The 20,676-nt window shown below is 41.2% G+C and overlaps 1 protein-coding gene across 5 annotated transcripts in view; it reads left to right on the forward strand.

Moving 5' to 3' along the window:
- IQSEC2 (IQ motif and Sec7 domain ArfGEF 2) overlaps window positions 1–20,676 on the forward strand; it is a 183,937-nt gene that overhangs the window by 69,590 nt on the left and 93,671 nt on the right. Inside the window, exon 1 of one of the 5 annotated variants that reach the window (XM_072991478.2) lies at window positions 11,573–11,744. The exons of 3 other annotated variants lie outside the window; for them this stretch is intronic. In XM_072991478.2, coding sequence (XP_072847579.2) covers window positions 11,731–11,744 — 14 coding nt within the window. In that variant the 5' untranslated portion in view covers window positions 11,573–11,730. Of the gene's footprint in view, window positions 1–11,572; window positions 11,745–12,091; window positions 12,408–20,676 lie in introns of those variants that run through there. One more of the 5 variants, XM_072991480.2, reaches the window with a different exon arrangement.

Genomic DNA, 20,676 nt, shown 5'->3' on the forward strand with positions numbered 1-20,676 from the left:
TGAAGCCAAAGAGCTGTGGATGGGAAACAGCTCTTAGGTGATGTGCTCTGTACAGTGAATACTGCCCTCTTGTGTGTGTTTTGCTGTCGTTTAGCAGAAGTGGTTCTCTCCAGGGATGTGAAAGCAGAACCTGGGAATTCTGCCTCCTGGTGCAGAATACTTAATATTGCTTCCTTCTAAAATCTGCACAAACCAGTGTTCACCCAGGATGTTTGTCATCCTCACTACATCCTTACATATGTGAACTGACATATAGGTTGTAATATTTTCCCCTAGGAAAATGTATATCTCATCTCAGAATATGGATTTTAAAAACTTAATTTTTTTCTTGAGGTGAGAGACTAAGCGGCTATATTTGGAAGCGCAAAAAAATTTTTTTTTGCATATTAATCCAGGAGGTAAGGATCAAATTAGTTTTTATAAGGATTCACAAATGTTGAATTCCTCAAGCATCCAGGCCCATCTGAATTACCTCCAGCATCCAGTCAGGTAAAAATAGAGGTAAGCTCAATTTGTATTAAATGCTTACTGAGTCCAATACTATATTGCCAGATGATTTAATCCTTGCCTTGTGGTCTGTTGACAAAAGAGTTGGGAAAATACTGCCATCGAAACATAAGACAGTTCCTTACAAACTAGGAAGTATAGTACAGTACTTTTCCATACTTGTACTGTATGTATAGGATAAAATATTCTCTATTTCTAACTGTAGGTCTTCTTACGTTAACATATATAAAAATATAGAATATATTAGCAATCAGATATAACGAGGTTTATGTCAAGGGATTAAATCTCTCCTTCTCTCTGTTTCACAGGCAGTAGTTAGTGGCTGAAGTCTTGTTGCTTAGAGTAGTAAGTCACACTAGACTAGGCCTACTGAATCAGTGGCGATTTGGTGAGCCAATTCCCCAGTGAGTTCCATGGACTCAAATAGGCCTATTGTAGTTTGACTTATTGCACTAAGCCAGGCTTGTCCAACCTGCGGCCCGAGGGCCGCATGCAGCCCAGGTCAGCTCGTAATGCGGCCCAGTGCAATTTTTTATTTTTAAAGAAATTCCAAAGTTTCAAGCTACACTGCCGGCGCTTGCGGCCGGGGCATGTCACAGTGGTGGGGGAGGGGAGAGAGGAAAGGAAGGAAGGAGTGGGAGGGAAGGGGACAGGGGGGCTGCGTGACTGCATTGCGCCATCCCCGTCAATAGGTAGACCCCCTCCCGGCCCCATAATGCCACCGGAGTTGAAGCTGGCAGCCTCTGCTGTCTAAGATCGCAGCTCCCGGTAAGCGCGTTTGGAGCAGGGCTGTGGAGGACGGCTAGGGCTGCCCCCCCCATGCGGCCCAAACCAAATTTATGTGCGGTCCAAACCAAATTTTCATCTTCTAATGTGGCCCAGGGAAGGTGAAAGGTTGGACACCCCTGCTAAGCAATAGGAATTCAGCCAGTGTGTCATAAAATTAGTGCTGGCTTAATGCAAGATAACATGGGAACACCGGCCTCTCATATTAGACAGGAAGGGGTAATCTTGCTTCTGGGGGTAGGGAGAATGTTACCTTGTCTGTGTGCACTATTTTATCCAGTGCTGTGTAGTACAGCTTTAGTCCTTTTTTAAAAAAAGGTAGTTGCTTCACAGAATTAAAGACGAGGAATGCAATTCCTCCACTGTAGGATTACTATTTTCAGAAAAGCAAAATGGATATTGTTTGAAAGTACTAATATTCTTATTTATACACATGCTTTGAAGTGTTATTTTTTTGGCCACACGTTTCAGAGTTCCCCAGCCAACACGCATATTTTATCCATTCATTCATGTCCCAGTCTCGTCAATACCTGGACCCAAGATGGCTCACAACGCAATTAAAAAGACAGATACAACTAAAAACCAATACTGTATGTTATTATGTATATTAAAGCGCATAGATTGTTTATCGTATTAAAACCACAACCAAATTAAAAACAATTTAGAAACAATTATAAGCCACTTCAGAGAAAAGAAAACATATTGCATCTTCTCCAACACACCATTAAGAGCTCTTCAGTTGTCAGCCAGCCAATGCAAAAATCCCACCTGAACAAAACAGTATTTGCAGCACGGAAATGGATTTTGTGTGTGCACCTAACTTTCATTTGTCTAAAGTCCACTACCTAAAAGCAGCACTTTGGATCACCAACCGCTACAGCAGCACCGTGCAGGAAGGAAGGTCCATTGTCACCATTTTGCAAGTGGCAGGCTCAGATTAAGAGGTTGCCATTTACTTTGTCACTCCTGCCTGATACTCTGGTGAGTCCATGGTTTGATCTGAGATTTTGAATTCAAGTGTTTCTAGCTAAGTGATCACGCTGGCTAAGGAATTCTTGGGAGTTTGAATGGTCCTCGGGAGTAACTCTGCCAATCTCTCCTTGTGGTTGGGAACACAGGAGACTGCTTTATCCCCAGTGAACGAGCACTGGTTCATGTTGTCTAACTCACTGGTTCTTAACCTTGGGTTACTCAGGAGTTTTGGACTGCAACTCCCAGAAGCCTTCACCACCAGCTGTCCTGACTGAGGTTTCTGGGAGTTGCAGTTCAAAAGCATCCGAGTAACAAAGGTTGAGAACCACTGGTCTAACTCATGAATTGGCCTTTCCAATACTTTTAGACTGAAACTCCCATAATCTCTCACCTTTTGGGGCAGATGGGCCTTGCAGTTGGAACAACATCTGGGAGGCTGCAGTTTTCAACCTTGGTCCACACCATCTGACAGCAACCTTCCAGGCTGTTAGGCTACCAGACCCATCGAAAGATGCTGGCAATTGAACATAAAGCTTGCACTCTGCCACTCAGCTACAGCTACATTTCTAGTACTACAAGCAGGGTGAACATGACCAGAATTGGCACCTGACCTGTGACTGAATTGTGGGAGGTAAGGAAACTTCCCAATTCATAATGCTCACACTTATCACCCATGGTGCATGGCTGATAGGGATATGTACCCTGCTACCTGTATAGCCTTGGGCAAGCTGCATGGTCGTAGGGCACCACCAGAAGGAGGAGGAGCTGGTAAGCCACTCCTGAGTACAGTACTTTTATACCCAGAAAACTTTCTATCTAGAAAACCATGGGAAGTTGTGAGAAGTCAGAATCAACATGGCAACATATTACTATTATTATTGTTATTTATTGTTATTATTAACTGATGGAAATCAGTGGGCCTCAGTGTGGGTTGTTTAAAATAACATTCTCAAATCATATGTACACATGGAGCTGTGGGAGTAGGGAGAGGAAGAGTGTACTGTAGATATGTACATTCACCAGCAGGTGTCAATGATACAAAGAATTTAGCAAAGAGGTTGGAGGTGTGGTGGCATTTTCTTTTATTATTATTATTTTTTAATTTTTCATCATATAACAAACAACACTCAAAGGAATACAGATACAGGTGAACAAAAAGAAAACACAGTGAAGTGGTTACAATAATGCAGTACAGTATATAGTACTGTATAATCTTGGCTCCATGGCTGTTACAATACTAAAATCCATAACCTATGCACTATTCCCTACTCATGTTTATTTCTGGGCCCAATCGTAGAACATTTTCCAGCTTTCTTTTTATTTTTATTTTTTTTTGTATTTTTATTTTTTATAAGGGATAACAAAAAGGAAAAGGGAATTGGGATTGATGAGGAAGAGGGGAGACAATAACATACTTTCATCCATTCTGTACCTATTGCCATATCAAGATTTTAAATTATTCTATTTACTCTTTTCTGCCTTCTAGATTCAGTTCTCCTTTCAATATGTACTGTTCACAAGCTGCCTGTTGATTCTGTCCACTTGTTAAATAGATCCCATCTTTCTGTTGCCTTTTGCAAGGGATAGTCCTTCATAACTTCTGATAAAATGTCCATTTCGGCTATTTCCCGTATCTTTTCAATAAGATCTTCTTGTTTCGGTACCGTTGATCTTTTCCAATTTTTAGCATATAAAATTCTAGCTGCCGTAACTATGTATATAACTATATCATTCTTTGACTTATCTATATTTTCAGGTATCATACTCAATAAAAACAGTTCTGGGGTTAATGGCACTTTACAGAGCAATATTTGTTCCAACATTACATGTACTCTTTTCCAATATTGTTTCGCTACTCCACATGACCACCACATATGATAATAGCTTCCCACTTGTGATTCACATTTCCAACACTTATTTGATACATCTGTATACATCTTTGACAATTTTTCTGGGGTCATGTGCCATCTATAAAACATCTTATATATATTCTCTTTAAAGTTCACCGATCTTGTAAGCTTTATATTATTTTGCCATATTTTCAGCCATTGATCAATATCAATGTTATGCCCTATATTTTGTGCCCACTTAATCATACATTCCTTAACCATTTCATCTTGCATCTTAATTTCCAACATATAATTATACATTTTCTTAACAGTTTGTTCTTTTGAACCTAATAAAAGTTTGTCAAAAATCGTTTGCTCTAAGTAGAAGCCTTCTATTTTATCTTTTGTATATCTAGATTCTAGCTGTGCTCTAGGCCACCACTCTATATATATATTCTGTGACTCTAGCTCTTCTTTAGACTTTAGTTCACCATCCTTTTTTAATAGATCTTGATATTTTAAAAAGTTTGTTTTTGTCATAAGACTGGGTTGGATAAAGGCCTCTAACGGTGACACCCATACAGGTATTTTGTAATAAATTTGTTGTACAATTTTTCTCCACATTCCCAGTAAAGCTCTTCTTATCATATGTGAATTAAAAAAATTTTGTTCTTTGTCCTTTTTATACCATAAATAGGCATGCCAGCCTAATTGCAAATCATGTCCCTCCAAGCTAAGTAATCTATCATTTTCTAGAGTTATCCATTCTTTTATCCAGTCTAGAATACAAGCTCTATAATACAGAACCCAGTCAGGAAGACCAAAGCCACCCCTCTGCTTAGCATCTTGCATTGCCTTAATTTTAATTCTTGGTTTTTTACCTTGCCATATAAATCTCATGATTATCTTATTAAATTCTTTGAAAAATGACTGTTTTAATATTATAGGGATTGACTGAAATAAGAATAGGATTTTTGGTAAAATAGTCATTTTAATTGCTGCAATTCTTCCCAACAACGATAGTTGTAATTTGTCCCATTTCTCCAAATTATTCTGTATCTCCTTCATTAGTTTCATGTAGTTATCTTTGAATAATGTACTTGTCTTTTTTGTAATTTGTATTCCTAAATATCGAATTTTCTTCTCCTCATGAAAGTTCGTCTTCTCTATTAGCTCTTGTCTTTCATGTTCTCTCATGTTTTTGGTAAGTAATTTAGTCTTCTTTTGGTTTATTCTCATTCCTGCCATGTCACCAAAAATTCTTAACGTTGTCATCAGGTCCTCTATTGAATCCAATGGTTCTTCCAATATGATAACTAAATCATCCGCAAAGGCCTGGAGTTTATAGACTTGACCTTTCACTTTTAATCCTTTCAATTCTTTTTTGTTTCTAATTTGTTCGTTTAGTATTTCCGTTTTCCAGCTTTCTTTGACATATGTTCTCGGGTTCTCATGTAATGCCTCTGACAGGCTATCCGTTTCTGCAATATCTACTTTTTAATCAGTTCCTCCACCTTCAGGTTTTCCTGATTTTTCCATTTTTGGGCCCATATCAACTTTGCAGATGTAAAGATGTGCAACAACATATATATATTACCAATAATTTCTGGCATTATATTCAGCAGAAATATTTATGGTTTAAAGGCTATTTTGTTGTACAATTTCTTGTGTAATATATTTTATCTGTCTCCAAAATCTTTTTACTCTATCGCATGTCCACTACATGAAAAAAGTCCCAGGTTGCTCACCACACTTCCAACATGAGTTGCTAACCCCTGATGGCATTTTTGCTAATTATAGAGGTGTAAGATGCCATCTATAAAACATCTTTAAAACATTTTCTCTCAAGTTTACTGGTTTAATCCATCTATAGTTATCATTTCACATTTGAGTCCAGTAATATATGTCCTATGTTATAACCAAAATTTTGTGCCCATTTAATCATCACTGCTTTTACCCTTTAATCTTTTAAATTGTATTCTAACAAAAATATACATTTTTGTATAATCTTATCACTAGTATAAATCCATAACTCATCCACCTGAACCTTCCCTTCATAAAAGCTCATTATTCTGTGTTTTTTAAACCTTGATTCTAATTTTAACATTGCCCACCAGTCCGTTGGTAGACCCATTTCTTTCCTTCAGCTCCTGTATATTTGTTAATTGTTGCTCTGTGGTTAAAAGCTCTTTATACGTTTATCTCAATTCTTTTGAGATTAGAGAAGGTTGTGTGAAAGCTTCCAAAGGCACTACCAATATTGGATTTTTTTGGTATATTTGCCCCTGGAATTTTTGCCAAACCTGGTATACCAGTCTCCTTACAATGTGATCAGAAAAATGTGTTTGGTCTTTGACCTTTACCATATCATATATATGCATGCCATCCTAATCTCAAATTGTGCCATTCCAATTTTAAAAGTTTTTGGTCCTCCAAAGTAATCAATTCAGTGTGCAGGCTTTCTAATATAGTAAACAATTTGGTAAGCCTATTTCTCCTCATTATTTTAAATCCTGTAGGGCTTTAAATTTACGGTAATTCCTGTTTTTTTAACTTGCCATATAAACTCAAAGAACACAGTGTCTATATCCTTAAAATATTTATAATTCAACAGTATTGGCAAGTTTTGGAACAGGAATAAAAGCTTTGATAAAATGTTAATCTTTATAGTTGCAATTCTACCTAGCATTGAAAATTGCCCCAGTTTTCCAAATTTTCCTGTATTTCTTTAAGTATTGGGAGACAATTGTCTTTCATCAAGTTACTTTTTGGAAAGATATACAGTATACTCCCAAATATTTAATTTTCAACGTGTGTTCAAAGCCAGTTTCTAATTCTAATTCTTTTGCTTCTTCTTGTATCATTTTTTTTGTCAGAAATTTGGGTTTTTTATAATTCAGTTTAAGTTGTGATACTGCACCACAGTTTTAAATTGTGGATATTAATAATTGATTCCTCCAGGTTTTCTAGCAATCGTACCAAATCATCAGCATAAGCTTGTAGCTTGTATTCCTCTCCTTTTATTCTCAACCCCCTGATTCAGGGATTTTGCCTTATTTGTCTGTTTAATATTTCTAATCTCAAGATAAAAAGTAAAGGTGGGTGGTGGCGGCATTTTCTAGCAGCTTATCCTAGAACTGCAGAGCTGGAAGGTGCCCTATGGATCATTGACTCCAGCCCCTCTCGAGTAGGCATAGTGGGGAACTGAACTCCCAACCTCTGGCTCCTCAACCAGATACTGTACCTAAATCACAGAGCTATCCAGAAGTTCTACCACTTGCTTTTAGTTCTGGGGGAAAGTGGCCCCCCTCCAACCAATTTATCTGTCAGAGAATGGCCTTCTGAATCCCTGGGTAACAACTGCACAGGAACCATAAAGTAGTGGTACATACATTTTAAATCCAGATCCTGTATTCATTATAATGGTTGCAGTATCCAGGTCCCTTTTGAAAGTCCAAATGTACAGGCAGCTATCTTCATTTATACCAACAAATCTGTTTCAGCAGGTTTCATCTCCACCAGTAACAGGTTGGCACAGGTCTTCTTTTTTTTAGCTAATGGATTTTCATGGCCAGTTAAGGGCAAACCACTATGTAAATAATTTGAACAATCATGATTTATCCTTATATTTTAAAGTATATTTTGAACTCATGCTCACCACCCAGATATATTTGGTTACTTCACATTTTAAAATTTCATTAAACAAATACAGTTACAAGGAAATACCAGTGTGGGCAAAATTCAGCCTCCTTCCTGTGAGGACTGCTGCTGTGCTCATAGGGAACAAGGAGGTTTACGAGAGGAGGTGGCAGATCGATGTCATTATCCCTGGTAATGGTAATATTCTCCATCTTGGTCCTGTGGGCCTGAATGCATTATAATATTGCAAATGAATGCCACAATACAGCAGCAGTTCTCACTGGCAGTAAAGTTTTCTAGCATTTGGTAAGAGAACTTCTCTGTATAGGGTGATCTGTTAAAGCAATGGTTCTCAACCTTGGGTCCGCAGATGTTCTGGGACTGCAACTCCCAGAAGCCCTTGCCAGCACAGCTAATGGTGAAGGGTTTTGGGAGTTGCAGTTCAAGGACATCTGGAGACCCAAGGTTGGAAATCACTGAGCTAAAGCAATAATCCAGAAAAGTTCTTACTATTTATTAGGTGCAACTACAATTTCACCACAAATAGAATCATATGCATTAGATAATAGGGTATCCTAGAAGGGAGATAGGTGCCCAGAGTGGTGTAGTGGATAGAGTGATAGACTCTGGAAATCAGGGTTCAAATCCCCACTTGGCCATGGAGACTCACTGGGGGAGTGGAACTGGTAAAACCACACTTTAAATATCTCACTTACCTTGAAAACTCTATTAGAGTTGCTATAAATCAGTTCTGTTGTGACAGAATATTTATTTATTTGATTTATATACTGCTGGCATAGCGCATGTACTACTTGAAGTGTTTTACAACATGATTATGAAACAGCAACTCCAACCACCCAAAGAAGCACATCCTTAGTGATCACATATAATGAATACATAACATTACAAGCAATGGTGGACTCCAAAAACAAATAAAATACTTTAAAGAGGATGCCCTGGAATGCTTGACAAAATAATATCTTTGGCATCCCCTTAAAGGATGGGAAGGAGGAAGCAGTGACTGACTTCTATCAAGAGTCCATTCCATAGGGTAAGGACCACAACTGAGAGGGCACAATTCCTGGCAGATAGCCATTTTGTGCTTTTAAGACAGATTTTTTTTAACAGTATGAACTTTTAAAAGCAGACACACAGTGGGCGGTCAGAAAAGCATATAGCTCAATATTTAGTTTGCTTTTGGTCTGGTTTGGTTCGCCTTATTTTCTGGAGATGATGTGTGTTTTTAAAAAAGAGTGATGCATCTTGCCCCTTTTGCAAACTGTTCCACTCTTTTCTGGCACAGTGCTAGGGCAGCAGCTTATTTGGTGCGATTAGGAGAGCTCCTGAATATCCTGTTCTGCAGTCTGCGTTGTTGCTTAATTTGCTCCTAGATAGAGCTGTGGGCAGCATTCTCTTTGGTGAAAAGCCTGCAACATATGCAATGGGTTGTGACAGTAGAAAGGACAGCAGAGAAACCCTGTCCTCTATTTTCCTCTTTTCACAATTTAAAAAAAATATTCTCCTAAGTGAGGCAGCACTATTTCAGATATAAGTGAGTATTCATACTGGACTGATATACTGTATTGCTGTAGCACTATGCCACTTACTAAATTAAATTGAAGGATAAGTACAAGTGAAAGATAAAATAGGTGACACCAAATACAAGAACCTTTTAAACATGACCCTTTCACTCCACCCCCCCCCCCGTCTAGTCGTGCTCACAGTTCACTTCCTCAGATATTCCATGTGCAGTACTGTACCTTATGATGTGAACAGTCCATATGGTTGGGAGGCACACACTTTTTGCATCTGAGAAAGTGGGCTGTGTGTCCACAAAATCTCATGCTGTAATAAATCCGTTTGTTTTAAATTTACCACATGACTTATTTCACTGTGTTGGAATAACATGGCTACCTTTTTGGAAGTCACCCAAGTATCAAACTTTGCAGTTCTACATCCGAGGTGCTCTCCATTCATGTTGCCAGTCCGAGTTCATTCCCTTCTCCCTCCCAAGACTCTTCTGAATGCAGGAGATGTAAGTCTTCAAAGAATTCCTGCATTCCTTTCCCTCCATATTAAAGTCTTCAAAGTCATTCATCTTCTGCTAAGTCTGCAAAGGAAACCAGCTACTGGTGGTGGACTTAGCTCAGCTATAGGAAGGGGAAGGAAGGTGGCTTTTGTGGTAGAAATTTGGTAATTTCCCCCCTTTTTAGTTTATTTATTAGAGTATTAGGTAAAACAAAGCAACAGCAGCAACAGAAAAAATGTGTATGTAAGAGAGTAGCCCATGTTCTCAGCATCTATCCTTCACAGTAATTAGCACTTTGCGTAATAAAAATCATTCTAAAAGCATCTTAAGTAGAAAAGGTATCTTTACTTACAGTTGCAATCTTCAATTACAATCAGAAATATAAACAAGAGGAAAAAGAACTGGCAGTCTCAACCATATGGGAGACATGGTCAGGGACACACGATTTGATGTTTGCTTTGGTCAGAGGTCAGAGAAGAAGAGGGGAGAGGAAGCAAAGCAAACAAATAGGAAACAAGGAGGCAGGAAAAGGAATTTTTCTGATTACTTAGTGGCAGCCACCTTAATTGATGAAAGCTTCCTCCTCTGCCTGAAGCCCAGTGTTCATTGCAAAATTGTTCATTTCTTACCAGCTGTCTTGGTTGGAAAAGGAGCTGTAAAAGCGGACTCTGTCTCCTAGCTTCTGGGAAGAGCATTTTAGCTGGATGTAGGCTGGGAAATAGGATTCCTCTGACCATGCTCTTCATAGGTGGAGAAACTCTGGAAGCTAGAATTCCTTAAAATTTCTAGGATGGGGGTGAGTTTGTTAACTTTTAATCCTGGCTCCTAGTGGCTTTAACAGAAGTGACATCAGAGGGCATTAGTAGGAGATAAGGTTTACCTCTGTGCCATGAAAAATTTGGCCTACTGATTTCTGTGTGCTGCTTCACAGCAGCCATAAAACCAGGGCCAGCCTGCATTTTTTGTTCCACCACTTTGCAGTTCTGGGCTGGCCAGGACAGAATTCCTGCATTCCTTTCCCTCCATATTAAAGTCATTTCAGGATTTTGGCATAAATTTACTGAGCAAGATCCAATGATAAGAGAAATAATATGTAAATATTCTTTACATGCAGAAAGCTATATGAATTACTTGAAACAGGAAAAGTACAGGCATTTTTTAATTACAGTACCTAATTTATATGCCATTACATTTCATTCTCATCCACCATGACTAGGATGAGGAAGGGTGGAGTCTGCTTTTGTTTTCTCTTATTTTGATAAATAATAACGGACGGTTGTTATACCGTTCTGCTTCCCGTTTTACTTTATTATTTTTTCCTGTAGTTCGTTTAATATGGGTGGGGGCTTTCACAAACCGTTTAGAAACCGCTAAGAAATTTGCAGAAGGGCGAGCCCTGCTCCTTTTGCTGCAGCAAAAGCAACAAGGATCCCACATAAAAGTGGCCCGATGTCCAGGAAAATGTATATGCCAAATAAACCTACTCTAAGGCGCACCAAATTATTTTCGCTGCGCTAAGTTTAAAAGGAGAGAAAGCGGGGGGGGGAAGAATGCCCCAGAAGTACAGTAAATGGAGACTGGAATGCGTGCGTTGTGGTGAGGGGGGGAGAGGTGGGTTTCTTTATCACTACCCGGTTTCACCTTGGAGCATTGCCCCAACTCAAAAGGCCGCTGCCCTGAACAAAAGTGAGCAAACCCCCCCCCCCAACAGCAATCCTGTTATTTCAGTTCCGCTCCCTGCCTCGTCCCTCTTGCCCTCTGGGTCGATCAGCTGATGGTCAACGCGGCGAGGGGGGGGGAGAGTAGCGAAGAGATACGCCCTGCGCGTTTCCACCCTCGGCATCCACTTGGCAGGGAGGGGGAGCTCAGCTGTCCCTCTTCGCTTCCCAGATCGGTTCCCCCCCCCTTGTCCTTCCCTTCAGGATTGGAGTTTGCAGGAAGAAGAAGAGAAGGGGGAGAGGCGCAGTTATGGAGTCTGCCGTGTGAGTGGCATTTCTTCCTCCTTCTGGGCTTATGGACTCCGGAGCTGCTCCTTTCATTAGGCGAGCGGCGACGGGATTGGGGGGACCAAACGGCATGCGGAGGGGGGGGCAGGAGAAGGTCACATCGCCGCTTTTTTTTTTTTTTTTTTTTTGGTGGGGGAATTAAGGAAAGAGATTGCAAGGGGCGGAGGTGGACTGCAAGTTGACCGACGTGGATTTGTGCAAAGTATGCAAGGGAGAATGGGGTCAGATTCAAGCATCTAGGCAGCGAAGTCCGTCTTTTCTTATTGTGATTATTTAGTATTTTTAATTGTGCGTGCGCTTTTTTTAAAAAACCGAAAGCTGCCCGTCTTTGATCCTGTCTCTCTCTCTCCCCCCCCCCCCCCCAAATTCCTTCCTGGTATTTCTTCCGGAAGCAAAAGAGCCCGTGTACTCACGACGATCTGGCAGCTCAGTTTAGTTAATGCCTTAACTTTCAAGGGACTCTGCACTCTCCATTAAAAAGTGGAAAATGCGGAAGTGGACGGTGAGAGTTCTGGTGCCTTTAAAAAGAGTGGAACATGCAACAAGTTAATTGCTTCCTTCTGCAGGCAGTCGCTATTTGGAACTATAAAGTCTCGGAATGATCGTTCAAAAATGTCATTCCCAACCTCTGCCCTGCAGGTTAGAGAGAGTGTGTGTGTTTTCTGTTTCTTGGGAAAGGGGGAGAGGAGGAGTCGTCTCTGCTTTGTGGTTCCTGGTGGCAAGAAGTATTTTCTAAGTCTTCTAGGGTGGGCTGGGAAGAAGAATCATAGATCTGGAAGGGGCCTGGAAAGATCCTCAAGTTCAGATCCATGCCTGCGCAGGAAACCTTGGAAATTGTTCCAGACTCTGTTCACTGTTTCCTGTTACAGGAAAGTCAGAGAGTGGATCGAAGGGAAGCATCACGGGACCGTCCAATTTAAGGGTCAGGCTTGAATCTCTGGGATTGGGAGATGTTTTGAGCTTATTGAGACTCCTTGGGCCTCATGTTGGATTTTCCAAAACAGAGGTGCAAAGGCAGAAGCGTTTGTGGAGCCGGGGCTCGCAGGATAGAAGGCCCAGGATGATTAAATTAACAACAAAAGCTGAAATGAGGATCTGGCAACTGCCTACCCCAGGCTTTCCGGTTTCCTCTGAATTTAACTGCAGCCCTTTTACATGGGAGGCAGGGAATCTTAGGAGCAATATATTTTAATAAGCTGCAGCTTTTGTAATGTGATGTAATTTGATCTTGGTCTTGAATGGACAGTTAAGTCCTATTAACTTTATAAAAGATCTGCTCCTGGTGAAGGTGAAAACTGTTTAAACCAGCTTGTTTGACATTGATGGGGGTCTGTCATGGTGAGTAAAAATTGCTCCTGTGCTGCCGTACAAGACTGTATGCTTAATCTTCTTGCAAGCTCCGATCTCTAATGCAGTGTGACTGGCTTTAATTGTTCAGTATATCCAAACCTGCACCCTCCGAGATCCCCTCTTCCTTAAGATATAGTCACAACTTCCAAGGCAGAGTTTTTTAAAAAGCAAGATTTTAAAAGTTCCTTTTAATAGCCATGTTACTTCCCAACATTCACTCCACCATTCTCCCTCACCCCAATGATTCAGGACCTGTAATTGCTGCCAAGAGAGTAGGGCACCTCAGGCAGAAAGAAAGAAAAGAATATGTTTGCACGACTAAGGGCATATAGTTTTAACTGTCAGAATCACAGAAAATGTGACTTTTGTTGAAACTATATGTAGACCCTTGTAAAGAAGAAGCAAAGCTAATGTACATCCAAGTACAGGTATTCTTAATTTCTTCTTCCTAAAATGGTAGAGTCTAGCGGTGGAAGGGAAAGAGTTTTGGGAGGAATGCAAAATGTTATTTTGTTGGGACTATTGCTCAAATGGGATCATGCTGGCTGTGCTATTCTTAGATTTGCATTAAAGAAAAAAATGGCTATCTCTGAGTGGAATTTTGGGGCTCCATCCCCAGTTGTAGCAGCAAAGATTGACATCAGGTAGTCGAGTATGGTCTTTTGGCATATTTGGAGTTCATGATGTGAAGCATGAGCAGTGGTTGGAGTAGCAAGCAGGAGGGACTAATGTTGGTGTGAATTTATATCCGTCAGATGTATGGAGCCCATAGCTCCCCAGATGTTGTTGGACTTCAGCACCTGTCAGCCCTGGCCAGTGTGGCTAATAGGCAGGTATAACGGGAGTTACTTTCTAAAAACATCTGTCCAGCCACACATTACTCACCCCTGAGGTAAGGTCTTGATCTGATCCAAAAAGGCAGTGCTTAAGACCTGTAAAACCATCTGTTTCTAAAACGATAGATTTAACACCTGTCTAAGCCTATAAGAGTTTGCTCAACTAGGGCAAAATACCACATTACCTGTTCTTTACAAGTATCTTCATGCTTTTAAATTAAATGTTGTCCATTACTATTTAAAGGGACTTTGTTATTCAATCCTGATGTTTCCCTATGGTAGCAGAGTTGCAGAGATCTGTTTGAAACAGGGTGTGGGCATATTCATGTATTGTAAATAAACCCCCAGCTAAAAATAAATTCCTGTAAGTGGCACCTTTCATACTCTCAAACTCTGCCAACTAATTGCAGATACTGTATATCAGGAATGTTTGGCGTGACTCAGTAATGATGTGAAAACATTCAGTACATGCTCAGTGGCACACTTGTCATGAGGCCAGCTGCAACAGGAGCTCCTATATAGGAAGAGGAGACCAGCTTCTGTGGCTCCAGTGCAGTGGTTAGCTCCCTGCTGTTCTGCTCAGAAAACTACGCATAGGGCTTTTTTGTGAGGAATAATAATAATAATAATAATAATAATAATAATAATAATAATAATAATAATAATAATAATAATAATAATAATAATAATAATAATAATAATAATAATAATAATAATAATAATAATAGATCTGCAGACCTGGAAAGGGACCCTGTGGATCCTCGAGTCTAGACCCTGTCAGGGAGGCACAACGGGGAATCACACTCCTCAAGAAGAGTTGCTGGTAGCTAACGGGTTATAAAAGAAACTGCTGAATTTCAGTATTTTGTTGACTTAAACGTCCTTCTGTGTGGCACCCTTCTGACCTATAGGTGTGCGATGTTTTGACTTAGACAGAATCTCTCCGTTTTCATCTGGATTCTTCTTGGTGGTTTCTCTCTGCTTAACCTCTGTGGGCCCTATCAGGTCTGCTGGTTTCCCTGTTGGGTTCTTTCTGTTTGAATTCCTGTGATTCTGACAGCTAAGACTATATGGCTTTAGTCTTGCAAACATATTCTTTTCTTTCTTTCTGCCTGTGGTGCCCTACTCTCTTGGCTCCCCATTTGGAGCCTTCTAAGTGAGACATGCCTCCCACACGGGGCATCTGGGAGGGAGAAACAATTTAGTTGTATATCCACTGGCCAGTCTCAGAACTACAGTATTCCCAAACATATTGTAATGTTGGCTGTGCGCCCAATCCCATGCTGGCAGGTTTCTCACAAGATTGCAGAGGATGTTGGTTTGCATGACTGGATGTTTATGTTCAGCTCAGGATCTGCATGTTGTTGACGTCCTAGAGTAGGAATGAGTAAAGTATGGCCTGCCAGATGTTGTTGGACTGTAGTTCTCATACTTGCCTACCAGTACAGCTTTCAGCTGTCCATCTGATGGTGATGAAAGCTGGGATCTGCTGCAGTCCAAGCACTTCTAGAGGACCTCTCTTTGTCCACTGCATCCTGGGGCTTGCAGAGTCTCTTCCAGATGTTATGTCCAGATGATTTTTCTGAATCCCAGCAGGCTAAGCTGCAGCCCCTCATACCAATTTTTTAAAACCCTCAGGACCCTAGCACCTGCTTTTCTTTTCTGAATCTCTCTGTTCTTTCTGTGGAATGAGTAAGTTTGCCCTTGCTCACTGTCTATGTTTTGATGGCTCTCTGGAAGCCAGTTGGTGGCTTTTCTCTGTTGCTTGATGTCCCTGATCCCTGAGGGTCTGCTCCCCCTTGCTTTCTTGCTCTTTCATGCCTGCTGCTGTGTGGCCCCGAGGTGTCCTATTGCCTGTTTCTGCCCTCCGGGAACCACTACTGTCTGTTTCTCTCTCCTTCTCTTACTTTCTCGCTCTCTTTCTTCTTTCCACGGCCAAGTGTGTGGCTGAGTCTCTTTGTTTGGCCTGGGGACATTGCTATGTTTTTTTCTGTTTGTTTAGTGCTGTCCTTCTTTTTCTTGACTTTGTGTTTTTTCTTCTCTTCCTCCCCCTTTCTCTGCCCCTCCATCTACTCATTCCTCATGCATCCACCATCTCTCTCCATATACACCTGTTTCTCCCCTGCACACACCTTTCACCTTCTTCCATCCATCTTTCCATCCTCTCTCTCTCTGTCTCTCTCTCTCTCTGTCCCTGTCTCTCTCTGTTGCTCCGTCTCTCTGCTGCCTTCTATAGGTCGTCCACGTGTCCCACTCTGCACCAGTACTGCTGCTCTGCTCAGTCGCTTCTTCACTCGCAGCTAGCTTCCCCTGCCAGGCACACAGGCTGCAGGTAAGCCACTCAGACCCACCCACCTCCAACTCAACCCACTCACTCCAAGCCATTCCCATGTAATAACATGCTACCATATCAACAAATCCAGCATCCCTTAGGGTTCCTGGCTTCTTCCATAAGAGTTCTGGGTGGGTGGGTGGGTGGGATGGTTTCTGAGGACAGGCTTCAGATAGTCATGCCCATCAATCTGGCAGACTACATTTCCAGTCAGGCTAGCCACTGTGGTGATTTGCCACCCTGGTCAGGACTAATGGGAGTTCTAGTCCCTTGAAGGGCCCCTGGGCTGAGGAAAGCTGCTTCAAAATCCAGTTTTGGAATCTAAGCAGCTTATGGAAAGGATGGCAGCATTTCTGGGTTCTATTTCAAGCAGAAAATTCTGTTTCTGAAGTGGACAAGGAGCCAGGATTCTAGGGTTTCAGTTCCACTTTTGAGCTAGCAACTTCAGTTGTTGAAGACATTCCTGTTATTGGACTGCAAATCTCACAGTTCTCCATTCTGGGAGTTCTGCCTGAGAAGCAGATACCTAAATGGGGCTCACCTGGGAGAAAAGTTTCGGCTGGAGCATTTTGAGACTTAGCTAGGCCTAACTTCCTTTCCAGAAAGAGTAGATCAGCAGTATCCCTACTTCACATGGGTGTGGGCCTTAGCAAGTAACCAGCTGTGCCAGTCTCTGGTGCTAGCCATATGAACGTGGAAAGATTTTATCTCTGTTTAACAGAACAACTAGATTTCATTTTGTCTATTATTATAATACTCATTTGGGTCAACCGCAGGGGCCACCAGAATTCATCCCACCTCAGATCCTGCTCATTCTCTAAACCCATCTGGTTCCCTCACATTTCATCACAGACTATTTTCTTTCCCCCTCCCTCTCCCTACCCCAGCCTAAGATGGAAGAAGGAGGAAGATAACTTCATCTCAGGATATGCCACTGAGATAGAAGAGTTTGGAGCAAACAGCATTTTATGTAGTCTCTGAGATTCTGGGGTAGTTGGGATGAAGACCTTCCAGCCTAGGCAGAAATTGTATGTGTGTGTTTGGGTGTATGTGTGAATGTTTGTGTGTAGCCATCACTGGAAGCTTGCAGGAATATGAAGCAAATGTGCAGAATAGGAGCCATTCGAAAGCATGCAAACACGAGTAGATAAATAGGTACTACCACGGTGGGAAGATAATGGCGTTCCGTGTCTAGTCACGTTGGCCGCGTGACCACGGAAACTGTCTTCAGACAAACGCTAGCCCTATGGCTTGGAAACGGGGATGAGCACCGCGCCCTAGAGTCAGACACGACTGGACTAAATGTCAAGGGGAACCTTTACCAAAGAAAGATTGAGCATTTGAGTAAGTGACCAGAAAAGGATAAGAGTGATGATATGTCAGTTACTCAGCCCCCAGATGTTTCAGCATGTTGCTGCATCTGTGTCTTCAACAGCCAGAAATAAAATGGGTGAAACCGTTCCTTGCATGGAGATAGGTAGGGTGGCTGTCTTGTAATGTCCCCTTTTGCTGTTCCTTTAAGAGTTGATTGATCTGCAACAATTAGCTCAGCAGGTGGAAACAGTTATTTCCATGGGATGAAGAATTCACCTGCTAACCTCTGCAGATCAATATGTGAAAGCAGCAGCTCTGAGAACTGGTTCAAAAGTTAGCAATCTAAGGAGGTGTTACTTTTGCTTGCTTAATTATTGCATCTTAGCCTTCTGTTAAAGTCACAGCAACAGGACAAATAAAAAAGACAACCATGGCAACTTTCTTTGTATTCAGTGTAAGAGTGGCCTTCCTAAATTATAAATTCACACACACATAGCTTCTATACCAGCGATAGTGAACCTATGGCATGTGTGCCACAGTTGGCATGCAGAGCCCCTTCTGTGGGCATGCAAGCCATAAGTCACCATCAAGAAATACTTATCTGTCCTCCAATCCCAGATTTCGGCACTACCCTCTGCTGGTGCAGTGGTTCAGTGGAGGGGTGCAATGGTGGCCATTACTGGTCTAGCTTGATGGGGGATTGGAGGACCTGTAAGTATTTCTCTGTTAATACTGCCCCTAGGAAGAAAAAAAAACAAGCATTTAACCCTTACAGTGCAGGGGCAGTTGTTTTTTTCCTAAACTGAAATCTCAGTATTCAGATTTAATTGCAGTGTTGGCACTTTGAAATAAGTAAGTTGGTTTTGTGTTGCATTTTGGACACTTGGGCTCCAAAAAGTTAACCATCATTATTCTATACACTGATAATTTATCTTTAGAAAAAGTGCCCGTCCCATGTATGTCATTCTGAGACTAAAATAGATGTATATGCTTCTTTTTGCATGTTACAATAAAAGTATGTTTTCCATTGGGAGCTTGTGGCCCTCCAGATATTGGACAACGGTTCCCATCATCCCTACCCAATTCCCCAGGGAGTGACTGTGGTAGTCTCACTTGAATGACATTTGGAGGGTCATACAATTGTCATTATTGCCTTAAAGATTAACACATTAGCAGGGTGGATAAAAATCAAATTAATTTGAATCACAATGTAAATTAAAAAACCCCCTGAGTTTTTAAAATTTAAATTGTCTCCCCCCAAAAAAATCATTTTAAAAATTTAAATCATGATTTAGCGTGCAATACGCCTTTGTATGTAAGTATGAAATAGGCTTTTGCAGAATCAAATCCATTTCACCGTAGGCATGGAATGTAAACCTGAGTTAGATGGCGCACATTCCATGTATCCAATGAAATGCAGTTGTTCCACAAAAGCTTATAGGATAGCAAATGTGAAGTTCTTCAGGGTTCTATTATCTCTTTTGCAAAAGAGTGATATAGGAACTTAATGGAAATTGTTTTATATTTTCCCAATTACTAACTTAAAAAAATACACCTGGCCCAATTTTTGTGCTTTTAATGGCTGTGTAAAAGGGAGCAATGCAGCTTTTTTCACTTGCTGAATTTCTGTTTGTCATACAACTGTTAAAGATACAAGAGCATAATGAAAAATAACTGTATAGTTAGCATGCATGAATGGCTAAGACAGAAGCTATGCATAGATTCACCAGACTGGCCCAGCTGGTTTCTTGCTAAAGGCAACAGAGCCTTCATGCCATGGCTTCTGGCTTGACAATCCTCCTGTCTCTTCTAACCTCTCTGGGATTGCAAAACCAAGGGATTGTCAAACATTTCCTTGGCAGGCTGCAATTCATGACTGGTAGGCTGCATTTGGGAATACTTTATGCCAACCTGGTCTGTCCTGTAGCCTAGTGTGCAAAATGGGTACCTTGGTCCTTGTGGCAGAGTATTGCCTTCCCAGGTGCAGTCTCAGATGGAGAAACACGACGAGCAGAGGACACTCAGCGACAATTTCTGTGATTTCAGTGGCACCATTCCTGGCTGCTGCAGCCGGGGCAGTTACTGCTGGGTTTTATCTAGGACTGTCAGGCTTAGAAATCTGATTTCTCTGTGTGAGAGTGTATGTAGGAGAGGCCAGTGCTACTTGTTGTGGTACCAGAAGCACAGAACACATCTTAACAAAAGTGACCTTTTTGGCTTTAATGTCCAACATCCCATTACCTACTTGGCTAGTGTAATATGGGAGTTAAAGTCCACCAAAGTAACTTGTTCAAACTCGGCTGAAACATGAAAACCATCTATCTGTGTGTAAGCAAGGTCATGATCGTCACTTTGGTGTTGAACACAGTAAGCAGAAGATACTGTACTGTACAGTGTTTGCCTAGGTAAATGGGAGCACAAGTTTTGCTTGAGCCAAAGCAAACTGCACAGCCCCTTCTGTTTATGTTTGTGTGCACAGTGACAGTGTTTAATTTACTTTCACAGGCCTTTTTTTTAAAAAAAAGCAAAGGCTTAACTCCGTACTGCACAAATAGAGAGACATCATTTTGTCTACAGGAGCACATTCCTCACCTTTTTCCTGCCAGGAGGAAGGATATTGCAGACTCTTGATTTCTACTGAAGAAGCTGTCATCGTTTCTTGTGCTGGGCAGGGTGTGTGTCAGGTGACATGTTCTCATGAGGAACTTAAAAATAGATCCTGTGTGGGGCAGGCCTGGCACAGAGAGAAGGAAACGGTTTCCCCAAGTGCCAGGTTTTGGGTAGGAGCAGAGTTTAGAAAAGTTACTTTTTTGGACCACAGATCCCAGAATCCATCAACCACTTTGGCTGTTAGACTTGCATCCTGTCAGCGGCTGCACTGACTAGATGGTTCTGGGATTTTTTTCCCCAAGGTCTGCTTTTATCCTTGAATTAAGAAGGAGTGTGTTGAGAAGTATTTACCTTGTTCTTATGAACCGGCATGTCCCTGTAACAAAGCCTCAAATATATTTTAAATTCTTGTTTTGGATTCATTAGGTGAAACATTAAAGGGTTTTTCTCCAAAATACCAAATGTG

The sequence above is a fragment of the Pogona vitticeps genome, chromosome 2, assembly GCF_051106095.1.
Source record: "Pogona vitticeps strain Pit_001003342236 chromosome 2, PviZW2.1, whole genome shotgun sequence".
Taxonomy (NCBI): Eukaryota; Metazoa; Chordata; class Lepidosauria; order Squamata; family Agamidae; genus Pogona; species Pogona vitticeps.